This window comes from Atractosteus spatula, chromosome 1 (assembly GCF_055471065.1).
Source record: "Atractosteus spatula isolate fAtrSpa1 chromosome 1, fAtrSpa1.hap1, whole genome shotgun sequence".
NCBI lineage: Eukaryota > Metazoa > Chordata > Actinopteri > Semionotiformes > Lepisosteidae > Atractosteus > Atractosteus spatula.
In genome coordinates, this window is record NC_142706.1 from 14,047,318 (window position 1) to 14,061,148 (window position 13,831).

The 13,831-nt window shown below is 37.0% G+C and overlaps 1 protein-coding gene across 3 annotated transcripts in view; it reads right to left on the reverse strand.

Moving 5' to 3' along the window:
* The window catches only part of tet2 (tet methylcytosine dioxygenase 2), a 62,074-nt gene that overhangs the window by 21,094 nt on the left and 27,149 nt on the right, over positions 1 to 13,831 (reverse strand). For all 3 annotated transcript variants that reach the window (XM_088908423.1, XM_088908350.1, XM_088908415.1), the window contains exon 2: positions 1,337 to 4,513. In XM_088908423.1, the coding sequence (XP_088764549.1) occupies positions 1,337 to 4,469 (3,133 nt within the window). In that variant the 5' untranslated portion in view covers positions 4,470 to 4,513. The remainder of the gene's footprint in view (positions 1 to 1,336; positions 4,514 to 13,831) is intronic.

Below are 13,831 nucleotides of genomic sequence, written 5' to 3' on the forward strand. Positions count from 1 at the left end.
ATAAGAGGCCAGGTAAACAGAACTCAAGAACTGAAAGAGAAGTCCCAAAAATGCACTTCGTCTATGCTCACATTGAATAAACTAAGGATATATATGTATATATCAAAGGAGATTGATTTGAATAGCTTATAGTTTTAAATTTATATTGAATATAAATTTATATATATTATATTTATATCTGAAGTGCATGCAGTAGTTCATCAGAGTTATTTAATTTAAAACTCTTTTGGAGCAAAAAGGATATAATTTTTTTAATCTCCTGCATTGTAAAGCACACATTTTGATCAATTTCAGGTTGTAGTCATGGTCAACAAAGGAATTAGTCCACACAAACTAAACATGAAAGTTATCTGATTCAGATTGTTAGAAAATCTGAATATTTTTTTATTAATTAGAAATTACTTGATTGCAATTAAATTAAAAGCAAAGAAAAATCACCTTTCACTTACGTTTAAACAGTTTTAACACATCTGTGAGATGAGTTTATTTAAAAAGTCTGAATACCAGACCTTCATAACAATACTTTTAAAATAACACATGTGAACATTGAAGTAATGGATATAGCATAGTGTATATTGCTGTGAGTTCAATGTAAAACTCTATCTGGATATATGTGCTGAAAATAAGTCCCTTATAACATGAGTCAGAAGCACTTTTAATGTACAGTTACTGTGCAGGATTTAATTCATCCCATTTTTGTGATTTACAATTCTTGCATGTGCTTTAATACACAATTAAAGAGTGCAGTTTTAAAAGAAGTGAAGCTATTTGGCCTGGAGGAAAGAAGTCTTCAGGGAGATATGATTAAGCTATTTAGATATGTAAAGGGGATTAACAATGGCAGACACAGCCTCATCCTTGTGAATAGCTTCTACCCCAGGAGTGTCCACACTCAAATTTATACATGGACTTAGGTACAGATGTTTTTACTCAAAGCATTTTTTATCTTTAAATTTATCTTTTTATCTGCCTTTTTTAATTTAACACCAAAAATTACCAAAAAGTTACCAAACCATTTTACCAATGTGTCTTTTATGTAATAAGATCTTATTAGAATGAGTCCTGTCATTGCTGGTTTTAAAGTTTACTGCCAGCAACACAATACTTTTAATGTGGGGTAACATACTATCCTATCCTTTATCTTTTTTTACCGTTTTACATGTGTATTTACTGCACACTAGATCATTTTAAAATCTCGGATGGTTTTTAATTCTTGGAGGTATTCTAGGAAAGTCTGAACCAATCATTAACGATTCTTGTTAGGATATTATATTTTTCTTTGGTTTGACGTTTATGAAATTTAACACCCATTATTAGAATACTTGTCTTGCCTTACCAACACAGTGGCATGATGGAAACTCATACTGAGTTTTAAAAGGGGTGTCCAACAAGTTTTTGATGGGAGTGTCCAACAGTTTCATTGGGGACTCTATGAAGCTGTTGAGATTGGGCTCTGTTTTCTTCGTTGGCGTATAATCTTTTTTTTTCAGGGAGGCAGCTCCAATGTCTCCATTTCCTAGGTCAGCATTTGTTGACAATATTGTTACAGGACCTGAGGTCTCAACCTTCACCTGCTTAGGGGACTTTATGACTATTGATTTCCTTTCAAATAAGGGGGAGGGATGATACTGCTTCAGCTGGTGCTCCATTGTGGCAATGATGCTCTTCTGCCGTGACTGATCACAGTTCATCTGTGAGTATTCTTGCTTTATCATATTGTTCACAGCTGAGTTCGTTAGATCTCTGGCTGTTTGAGGCACAGGTGGCTCAGACATAGGATGGTTCTCTTTTTTGATGGACTGCAGCAGATGCTTGAAATCCTCCAGATTCTGCTGGTAAGCTTGCTTTTCCTGTTTCTGCAACAGGTGCATTCGCAATATGGCATGCTTTTGAAGATCTCCTGGGTGGTTCTGGTTTTGCCCTTGCTGAGCTTGTGCACATGAGTCCCGTGACTCAGTTTTAGGATACATCTGCGCAGTCATGTGTCCCAGGATGTGTTGGTTTAAAGCACCTTGCTGAGGTTGACGTTGTGTTGATGGGGGTGGTAGCTGAGAGACATTTCTGTGGTTTGACTGTTCTCGTATCCTTTGCTGTTCTACATATTGCTTCGGGGCAGCGGGATTGGGACAGTATTGGGATTGCTGGATTTCAGTTGCATTAGTGAATTTACAGTGCATTACTGTGTTATTGGTTTTTCCATAGGTAAAGTGCGATGAGTCGTTTTGTTGAGGCTGTGCACTGGGCAATGAGGAATCTAAAAATCCAGGGGTATTTGTATTAGGTGAAAGTGTTGCTGTTTGCTGCTGCACTTGTGGTGGCTGGGATTTACAGTCTGAGGATTTGAACCCTTTTTCTAACCTAATGAATTCTTCCAACTTCCAGGAGTCTTTTGGCTGACCTGTTCCTATACTTGATGTATCTTGGGAAGGATGCTGCTGAAGAGTATTGAGTACCTGATGTTCTTCTGTGCGATCCTGGTGTGGCTGTTGCTGCTGTTGCTGTAAAAAATTAGATGAGTATATCTGTTTTATTTCTTGTATGCTGTTGCACTCGCCCTCCTGCAGCATTTTGGGCTGAAATGGATGTTGTACCTGCTGCTGGGTAAGGCTACATTGTGAAGATTGATGCTGTAGCTTATTTGGTTGTATTTGAGGCTCTACTTGTTGTACACCAGAAGGGGTATTGGAATTCACATGTTGCCATTCAGCAGTATCAGTACGTTGAGCTTGATCTTGCTCTACATTTGGTTTATACACATCCGACAACTGCTTCTGTTGTTGCTGCATGCTAGAGTGACTGAATCCTTGGATTTGAAATCCCTGCATATTGTCAGAATCCTGTATTTTCTCTTGACTCTGATTTGACATTTGCTGTTGTTGCCGTAAATTGAAATCCTTCCATAACCGTGATAGGTCCCCTTGTTGTGGAGACTGGGATGAGTTCAGATCTATCCACGTCGTCTCGGCATAGGAATTGGTCTGCTGCAACATTTCCCCTGCCTCCTCTTTAAAGCCTCTTTTGTTCTCCAGATTACTGCTTGGTGCTTGGTGGGCTAAAAGGTGCCGAAGAGCCTTTTGATCCTGCTGAGGTTTATAGGATGGCTGAGGTTGTGGACTGTTGGCTGAAACATGGTGACTATTAATTAACTCTGGAGCAGCAGACTGGCTGGTCCCAGCTGCAGTAGGGTGGTCAAAGTGCTGCTGACTCTCAAACAGTAGCTCTTGTTGCCTGGTTTCTGATTCTTTGCTTTTCAATGTTCTTTCCATAGCTTTATCATTGAAACTAATCAATCTGTCTGTCTCACCTTCCTCAAGTGGGAACTTAGGTTCTATCCTAGAAAGGTAAGGCTCCTGACTGAAGTCTTTGTTAGACTTAACATAAGTATCTGAGGTCTTCAAGTTGTCTGAGAAGCACTCCACATGGGTTTGATCTTGTAAGCTGCCATCGGGTCTTGCAGGTAGGACAATGCTGGGGACCTGCCCCTCCTGACTTTGTAAGTTTTGCTCATCTTTGCCTGGAACATCTTGGAGAGAGTAAGACTCTTGTTGTGGTTGCTTCTGGTGCTTTCCTTGAAATGCACCAGAGTATCCATCTGTGCCAAACCTGGGGCTGTAAATGCTTTTGGTGTGGATCTCTGGTGATATTGTATCCAACTGTACAGAAACAGGTATCTCGGGTGAAATGGGCAAACCTGAGACATGTGATGGGGAGTTTCTGACTTCCTCTTCCAAGTTGCTCTCAGCTGGGCTCTTGATGGCATTGTCTTGAGATTCATTGTTCTGTGATGTAATGGAAACACGGGCTGGGTTATACTGAGACAGTGTTTGCTCCAACAGGTAGTCAGGCATGTCTTCCATGGAAGAAGAAGTAACCATAGCACCATTTGAAATTGGCACTTTCTTGTCCCTGGAGAGTGAGAAAATGTCCCTGTTGGAGTAGTTACAGTTTTCCTTATTCAGGTTGAGCTCCTTCTGTGTGTCGGGGCACTGTGGAACATTACTACACTCTGAAGGCTTCAAAGGCTCAGGGAAGCTGCCTAGCTTTCTTTCCATTTCTGCAGATTCATTTTTACTCCATGAGCTGATCACATTGTTTTTCGCTATCTGACTTCCTTGTCCATTTATCTCCGCATCCATCCGGGGTTTTTTGGACTGACAAAGCTCCAGTAATGATGATTCACTTAATGCATGTTTTATTCCTCCATTCTTAATATGCTGGGATTGTTCTAATAGCTCTTGCTTTACAGGGGGACTAGAACAGTTTTCTTGATACATCTTCATTTGGTTGATTCCCATGTTAGGTTTAAAATGGTTCCAGTTGCTATCCCCATTGGTCTGCTGTGGGGGAACTTCCTGTAGTTGGTTTCCATTATGCAATTTTGTGATCAGGTTTTCGGACTGGTGAACATTACTGGATTGTGTAAATATCAGTCTTTCATCCGCCACATGACTGGCTCTTTCTTTTTCCATCTGGCCTGCTCTGGGTCCATCCACAAGGCTGCCCTCTGTGCGTCCTGTAAGACAAGAAAAGTAATGTTTTTCATCCTCTGAAATTCTGTTGATCATCAAAACAAAAACAAAACAAAGAGACGGTTGTTTGGAAAAGAACATACAGTATACTGTATATACAGTAGTTTTTTTTAGATATTTAACTTATTAACACTTTCATCTTCAATCTACAGTAAAATGTATGCTATGAAATTGTGAAAGGTATAAAAACATTTCAGAAACGTTTTTCAGGTGACACACCAAAGCCAAAATGTAGTCTTTCTTTTTGTTACCTTTCAGCATGGAATGAACCTTCACCTGTTCCTTTGTAGCCTATGCATGCTGATGCAGATCCCTACTTGTACCTGTATACAAGATGATTTGGCAAAGATAAAGCTAATGTTAACTGTGAACTCCAAAGGGGTGTTTACCTGTTCTCTGTTTTCTCTTGTCCAGTTATGACAGAGATAAAAGAGCAAAGATACCAAATATCACACATTTCCTTTCCACAAGTTCAACCACAGTTAATGCCGACCTTTCATTGCTTATTCAAATTATTTGGGGTTGTGTGGCCAGTGTTATATTTTTGTAACCCTCTTAAAAATTAAAACAAATGTGTCGGGTGGTTAATCCACTATTTTTTAAAATGTTTTAAGACAATGCTAAAATTATTTAATTATAATACACAAATTGTAATTATTATCTTAATTATTTAACAGCCCTTAAATCTTAAACTTAAAGTACTTAAAATGTATTTCACAGACAATTTTGGGACTTTAAGATATAGTTTCAATGTTCTTTCTTTCAGAATTAATATGATAATTTTCAAACATTTTCATGTTTTCACCATATAATCTGCTTTCAGAGAATGAATGATAAGCTTTCTCAGGTCTTATTAGAGCTTTATGTTGAAAACCATAAGTCAGTACATAACATTTTGAACAAAATGTCACAAGAATATTAAAGCGAAGATGTGAAATCGACAATATAATAGGATATATAAAATTTTAAAGCAGGACTATTCAGAGGACAGATAAAATACTATAATTGAATACTCTACTATAATTGACTAATTACTTATGGCATTAAGCAATATGCTGTTTTTCTGCTTTCAAAATGCAGCAAAAGCTTATAACTTCTCATGAAAATTAAAAAGATATTCCTGCAAATAAAAAAAAAGCTATTTAAAAACTACTCTACATTCAGGAAGTACAACACCCCCGTAACTCAGGAAGGCATTAAAAACTTGCTTTAAATAGTCTGAAGTAACATCCCATTAAAAAGCTAAAGCACATGTTTTGCCCACTCAGCATTTCTAATACTGCACAGACAACCCTTCAGAAACCAGCAACCTTCTCAGCTCAGAACTGCAGCGAGTATGTAACAGAGGAATCTATATACTATTGTACATAGTACTATCAAAGGAATTCTTAATCCTATTAATTTAGCTTCCTTGAAAAAGCTTACAGTATACCCTGACCTGATGGTGAATCAGTCCCCCTAATGGGAACATCATTTCATTTTATTCACATTTAGCACAGCTGCCAAAGTCTAAAGAAGGAAATGATGTAGTGCACAAGATTCTATTTACTCTTTAACGAGGACAAGCTCAACAGAACAGAGATTTGGCTTTAATTAAATGGTGTACTGGGATAAATTAAAGTCATTCCTTAATGAACTAATGTGAGTGTGCTTTTAATATATGTTTATATATTAATGCATGAAAGGCAGCCTAGGGTACTGTGCATTGTTTTTAGCTAAATATCATTGAGAATACTTTATTCCTTCAAAGAGAAAATGAAAATGTGAAAACACCCCTCATTTAGATGAGCAATATGTTGTTACTCTAGTTTTTGATTTCCTCTTTTCAACCTCCAGCAACAAGCAACAAGTCAGACACAAGCCCTTTTGTTTCAACTGTGCTCTGCTTTAAGGGGGGTGGCAGCCTTTTAAACAAAGACTTACTTCTCCGGAGCTTACTACTACTCCTGCTGTGACTAAGGTGAAGAGTGACAAAATCTGCCAAAATATTTTTAAATCATTTGTCTTTGTAGATTACTGTATGTTAGAATATCTGTTTCATTCAATAAACACCAATATTGAATCCCACAACAAGGCTTCCACTTCAGGATTCCAGAAGTACACAGCTCAGGTTCCTACAGAGAGTCATGTCTCTGAAATTCAGGGGTGGCACTGTGGCTCAGCGGCTAGCATTGCTACCTCACAGTTCTGGGGCTCAATTCCACACCTTTGGTGCTACTGTATGTGTGTGGAATTTGTATGTTTTTCCCGTGTTCCAGTTCCCTCCCACAGTCCAAAACATAATGGTAGGTTAAATGGTTTCTGAGAAAACCCTAGGTGTGAGTGAGCGTGTATTTGTGTCTGTTTGTCTGCCATTCAATGGAGTGGCATCCTGCCTTGTGCCTGTTGCTTGTTGGGACAGGCTCTGGCTTCCTCACAACCCAAAATTAAATGGTTAGAAAATGAACGGATTATGATCCCCACTTACAAGTCACCATTATTTACAGATGTGGGTTTGGTACTCAATGTTTATATAATTTACAGTATATGTTTTGTGAGCAGCAAGAATCTTAATGTCATGAAGAATTCTTGTTGTTTCCTTCTAAATTTATAATCAATTTATCATAACTTAGCAAAAAGTGGAATGCTGAAACTATTTATACCGTATGTGCATGTATGACTTACTGTAGGCTGTCTTGAGATATTAAATCCACATTCCTTGAAAATCAAAGTCTGACAGGAAATTCCACAGGATGTTAGGCATCCATTTATCCATTTTCAGGCAGCCACTTATCCTGGTAGGACAGTAGCAATCCTGAGTCTATCCTGGTAGCATAATGTTCAAAATGGAACTGAGCACATATGATAGTTCTACCCCTTTAAACAGATGCTAGGCATTCACCAGTCCTTTGCACGGCAGCAGAGACAGCAAGTGTTTGGAATAGCCAGTCTTTTTTGGGAAGTGGTAGGCACCTGGAGCATCTGTCAATAACCCACAAACTGAGAACATGCAAATGCCACACAGATCATCAAGACTGGAATCAAACCCAGGACCATTCAGTTGTGAGGCAGCAGTGCTAAGTGCCATACAACCAAATAATTAACAGCACAGTACAATAGATAGAGAACGATATAAATGACCCATATAGCTTTATAAAACATTTTACTGTATGGTGTATTTACTATATTCACTTCAAAGAAAAAGGAATAAGTGGAATGTCTCCGAACATTTTGCCACTCAGTTTCAGAAAAAAAAACTTTTTATGGGTCCAATCATATGCTTGGTGGCAGTAGCTTAATTTCCTACTGCTCTCCTGAATGTAATTAAAATCAGGCCACTGATGCAAGCATCGGACACGCAACACACACACACACTCATAAATGGGCAGTATGTTTTTGAATTGTGGGAGGAAACTGAAACCCAAACCAAGATGAGAAAAACATAATAAACTGCACACAGACAGCACCCCAGGAATTGAACACAGGGCCCCAGCACAGTGATACGGCAATGCTAACTACCGTGCTACTGTGCTGCCTCATACGCTATCAATGAACCACGCATTTAACTGTAGTATTAAAATGTTTGTAACTTCCTATCCACAATTTATGAATCTGAATCCCATAAAGCTCAAATACATTGACTCTCAGACAATCTGTCTACTATCACGAGGTGAAAATCAAAGACACAGATGTGTATCTGTGTGACCAAATGTTGCAGCATGACTGTGGCATGTTACAAAATAACTGTTCTAAATTTGCATGGTACTTATCAAGCCTCGCAGCATGATCATGTGAGAGGAAAACACTATTGCATATGCAAAATATGTGATATATATTACAATATGTATTTGTCTTCCATCTAGAGAAGCTGAAGTTTGAAATTTGTTACAGTCAATTTTTCTTGGCAATCTGACATTTACAGATCATAAAGTGAAAGTGAGATATTGTAAAAATGGAGATGCGTAACACAACTTTATTATTTCTTAAACATTTTCAGAAGTAGTGTGTGTAAGTTAGAGGGAACGGAAAAGAAGTTATTCGAATTGGGATGTCACACAAATTACTCTCCAGAAGATCAAAGGCGAGGCCCTATGCTTGTTATTTAATTTCCCAAATTAGGCATTCATTCCTGTGCAGCTCTTTATCATAAAGAGGTCGATACTACAGATGGTGTGCCCTGATCCTAACTTGAAGTATGCTCAGTGTCAGCATTTGAACGTACCTCACTTTACTTGGTTTATTGTTATTCTCTCTGCTTTACATTCTGTCTCGTCTGCTCTGTGGGGTGCATGGCACTCATTAGCTGTATAGCCTTATTCTAGTCATTATGCACACATATTATATGGGTAGTTCACAATCGCTGTGACAATGCCACAATCAAGTACAAAAGGCACAGCCTTCTCTAAGGTTTAGAAAAGTTGCATTGAATACAGTGGCTAATTTGAGAGCAACCAAAATCACCTTAGTTTAATTCTAATTCAAAACCTTAAAACTTTTTCTTTACCAAAAAAAACTTAATACTTTACAATAGTATTGACGGCTAAAATCTTGTATTGTTCAAATGGATTTTAACTGTAGCATCCGTGAACTATATAATGGTTACATCCTTCTGAAAATGGGCATGTTCATGTGTTCACTTAAGTATCACCTGGGTAAATGGCAAACCTAGTGTGAAAACATTCACGTAACACAGACCAGTTAAGTTTCAAAGCACATAATAAACAAGAACAGACTGTTATGATGCTAGTATTTACTGTGGGTTGAAATCTAAAACCTCTATCATACAATTAAGAGACAGTTGGAGTGTTGGGACTGTGTTTTATATTAATGCACTATAGGTTGCAGTAACAGTATGTTAATAATAATCAAAGGCAAATAGACCTATAAAAATGACAGATTTTAGGAAAAGCAAACGACATTGCAAGTCTAGGTACAGTAGCTGTGTATCCTCTCTTTGGAGCCCAAAACTTGGCATTGAATCCTTTTTTTCCTGATCAATATTCTATAACAGACTATTATTGTATTTTTTATTGTATTCATCAACTTTAGATTGGAAACAGCTCACTCTAGTTAATTTAAGACAAGTAAGCAGAGAATTTGAGATTAGAAACAATGATTCACAAATTAGTAAATACTGTATAATTCCAAATTGTTATAAGAAACCCTGTATCAAGTACTGTGTACAGTATGTAAAAAGAGAGTTAGAATGAAAACAAATCAGGCTACATACAGTACATAGTTCGACTTTCTTAATATTTACTAATTTAACATCAAATTTATTTTCTTAAATGAAATGCAGAAGCAATGCCTTCCTCTTTTTTGTAACAGAAACACAGTATGAAAAGAGCTTCAAATGTCATAAAATAAAACATGCAAACAAAAAAACTGTTCGGCACCTCTTGGCCATTCACTAGAACTGATTGCACTCGAAGCATTGATTTTTGTCTGCTGCACAACAATTATTAATGCACATCACATCAGCAGCATCTGCGAAACAATTACTGCAGCCAGGCCAAACACCGCAGTCTAATCCGTCATAATTATGACCTGCCTCTTTGCAGATGCTGTGGGGGGCTGGTTTAAAAAAAGCAGATTTCAAGGAAAAAAACTGAGGCACCCTAAACGATGGCTGTTGTTGACTTGTGAAGCAACTAATGTTTCAGCCTAAAAGACTTTTAGTATCCAGCTCTGAATATCTGTATATTGTAATAGTAAAATATATGCATTTCTCCTGAGAAATTTGTAAATCTTATCTAATTCTCAGGATTTTCCATTCAAATACCACATGTGTGTGAAACTATTTTCTTCAGGTTTTCTAATGGTTTTCCATAATTAATTGTAAACAAAAATGTGATGCTCATTTTACTGTATGTTAATTCCTGTTGGGTTTAGCATGAGGGTGAAAAAGGCAGGAAGACTGGTCCTAAGTAAGCATAGTGCTAATGTGTTAGATTTTGCAGTGTTGTTTGAGCCTATACTCAATTTTAATGGAGTTCTAACAAACATTCAGGAGAGATGAGGGCAGTCGGACTAATTAAACTCAGCTGCTGCAACCCACAACTAATCCTGACTTAAATTCTCAAATTCCCATATATACCACATTTCACTCACTCCTCTTTGTCACTTATTCTCCCCATCTCCACCTTTGTAGCTACCCCTTGGTCACCCTTTCACTGAATTGAGGATCCTAGCCTACCTGTTCTGTGCCTGGGAGATTGGTCTTAAGCCAAGTGGGTTAAGCCAAGTTTTCACAAACTCATTAAATTATTCTGTTTTCACAGAATCTTCAGTTGCCCTCATTCCCCGTGAAATAAGGAAGTCACTCTGTGGCAAAACTGCTGATCTGGTCCAAACTGGCATCCCCATTAACAGTTTGGTGTCAGTCAAAAGAAAACAGAACATTGCATATAAGCTCAATTTAATAGCTCACAATATAAGGTATGTGAAAAATATATCTATATAATTAAAACACAAAATGGTCATTATGACAGTTGCTCATTTCTAACAGTATAATTTTAACATGCTATCTGCCTATGGAGAATCTCCTGGATATATGTTTTTGCTATTTGTGGATAATCTCACAAAACAGAGTTCATTTAAAATCTGACAGCCTGTCTTTGAACTTTAATATTTAAACACGACATTACGTACCATTTTTTTGTTTCAGGATCAGTTTAAGAAGGAACGTATTTTCTTTAATTATCAATTAGCAATTGATAAGTGCTGTTTTATAAGTAAAGTGCACAAGCACAACACAGCCTTTTTTGAGCTTGTCATCTTTAACTTTTGATCTACAATACTTTGCTTGTACTTCTTACGTTCGTCTTATAATTTGTAAGATATTAATTGGTTGTTTTGGGATATTCTAGTTTGTTGAAATAACCATTGCATTCAAATTGTGGTTGTCTGTCTATGATTGTATAAGAAATCCCAATTGAAAAGAAGGGGGAAAGAACAAAAAAGATCACTGTTTACTTCGTAAAAAAACATCAACTTTGTTCAGCCAGTGTTATGTCAAGATCCCCTACTTTAAGGGTTGAATCATGAACCAATATCTTCTTAATCCCCTGTGAACATAAGAATGGTTCACCAGAGGAGGCCACTCAGTCCATCTAGCCTGAATGATAGTTAATTGACCCAAGGATTCAACAACATGGTTTGGTCCTTACTCCCACAACCCCATTTTGGGTAAGAAAGTGCCCTCTTTGTGTTCTGGTTTGTGTTTCATTGTTGATTCTCAGGACGTCAACAAGGGTGACTTTGCTAATGCCTTTGAAGATTTTAAATACTTGGATCAGTTCCCAAATAGGGTCCCAGTAATCATTTGGGATTACTTTGGCTAAATCATCCTGATCCAACATCATCAGGCAGGGTCCAATATAATGCCAACAATACAATGTATCATTACCATAAAAAAGAACGTTGATTTAGCCTTTAAAACATATATTGAAACAGCAATCCGCATAGTTCACAAATATCAGTTAGAGTATATGGAAATAAGAAATTGTTCAGCCACATTTTGATTTTCTCAGTTTAACTGCCCTTTCTTCAACACTTCTTTATGTTAATTAAAATAATATTTTTTTATTGTTATTTAGATCTTGTCTTAGAAAGCAAGAGTAAGCAGATTAATATAATTTCCCCTTGTAAATGAAGCACTTAAACTTTCTGTCATTTTTAGAAGACAAAAAAGATATTGGATATACAACACTGTAACAGCATTAATGTGCCATCATGATAAGAAGAAACAGTGATTCAATCTTTGATACATAAAGTAGAACCAGATTTAAGAGCTCTTCATCAATCTATGAATGGAATGCTTCTCTTTAGGAACTGGAATAATTCTATGCCACAGAGTTCAATATGATTCTTTCAGTAAATTAATTCTCTGTCATTGAAACTGATTATCACATCTGGAGTCCATTACACTTGCTTATGAACACAAAAGAAGAACTGTCACCTTCAGGCTACATCTGTTTTCCTCAACCTTGGTTTAAACATTTTTAGAATCACTGCCACGCAAAAGCAAAAAAAAGCCCGGCATTATTATATCATTCATCCATTTAGGATGGATGAAATCACATATACTGTAGCATGTTATCCAAAATAACTAAATATATTAATTATGAAACCTGTCAGAAATTATTAACCTGTCTTACACTTCTGTATGGTTTATGTTGGTTTACTATACATAGAACAGGGCAGGAGAAAGACTGTTCTATATATCTTATTGCATATATATAAACAGACAATCTGAGCAGCATGGTGGCATCGCTAATAGGTAACAGCTACTTACACACATACAATACCTTCCATATTTTTAAAATGGAAGAAAAAAGCTTGTAAACATTTGCAAAAGGAGCACTTGAAAAGAGCACCTGCTAAATAAATAAGCTGTCAGATCTGGATTTTATGGAGTGTCCCCTTATACACCCCAGGTGGTCATGTTTATAAATGGGATCAAAAATTGACCAACACATACAGTACCAACAACACAAACAGAAACAATATTACCAAAAAATTACGTGCTAACTTTAAGACTTGTTTTTTTTTGTAACTTCCCGTTAGTACAGTACAATACGTTTTAATTTCCACTGCTGAAAAAAAAAACTTTACAAAGTACTACTTATTCTGTATAAAAACAAAGAAAAAACTAAAATTCACAATATATATAGAATCAAATTCAGCTGAGTCAAATTCTAATTAATGCAATGCATTACAAGTTCATTTAGCGTAACTCGCCTGGCTGAGGGAACAGAAGCCTGTTCTGGAATGAGCCAGGGAGCTGCTGCCAAGGTGAAGATGGAGCAGAGAAAGGTGCAGGAATGAAGTTCATTTAGCATAACTTGCCATGCAGAGAGAACTGCTTCCTGCCTGTGAGGACAACACTGACAAGACTCCCCTTTCTTCATGTGGAATGAGCCAGGGAGCTGCTGCCAAGGTGATAATGGAGTGGAGGGAAAGGTGCAAGAATGAAGTGTGGAGGGATTGCTCAGTAACCTTCTACCTAAATCCTGTTACAAAAAAATAATCAATATTATAGCTTTAATTATGTTAGGATGTGTATTGTCTATTTACTGTATATGAATGGACTTCAGGTTAAAAAAGGAAAACTACACTACATTTAAAACTAAGAACATCAGCACTTTTTCTGGGAGTCAGGCACATACTACCTACCGATATGATCAAAACTGATACCTTGCTTCTTCTAAAAAACTGCTGGGAAAAAATTCTAAGATCAGTTGGCTATTAGTAGTCAGACAAGCTATACTAGTCAAATAACATCATCTCATTTGTAACCTTTCTTATGTTTTGGATATTAT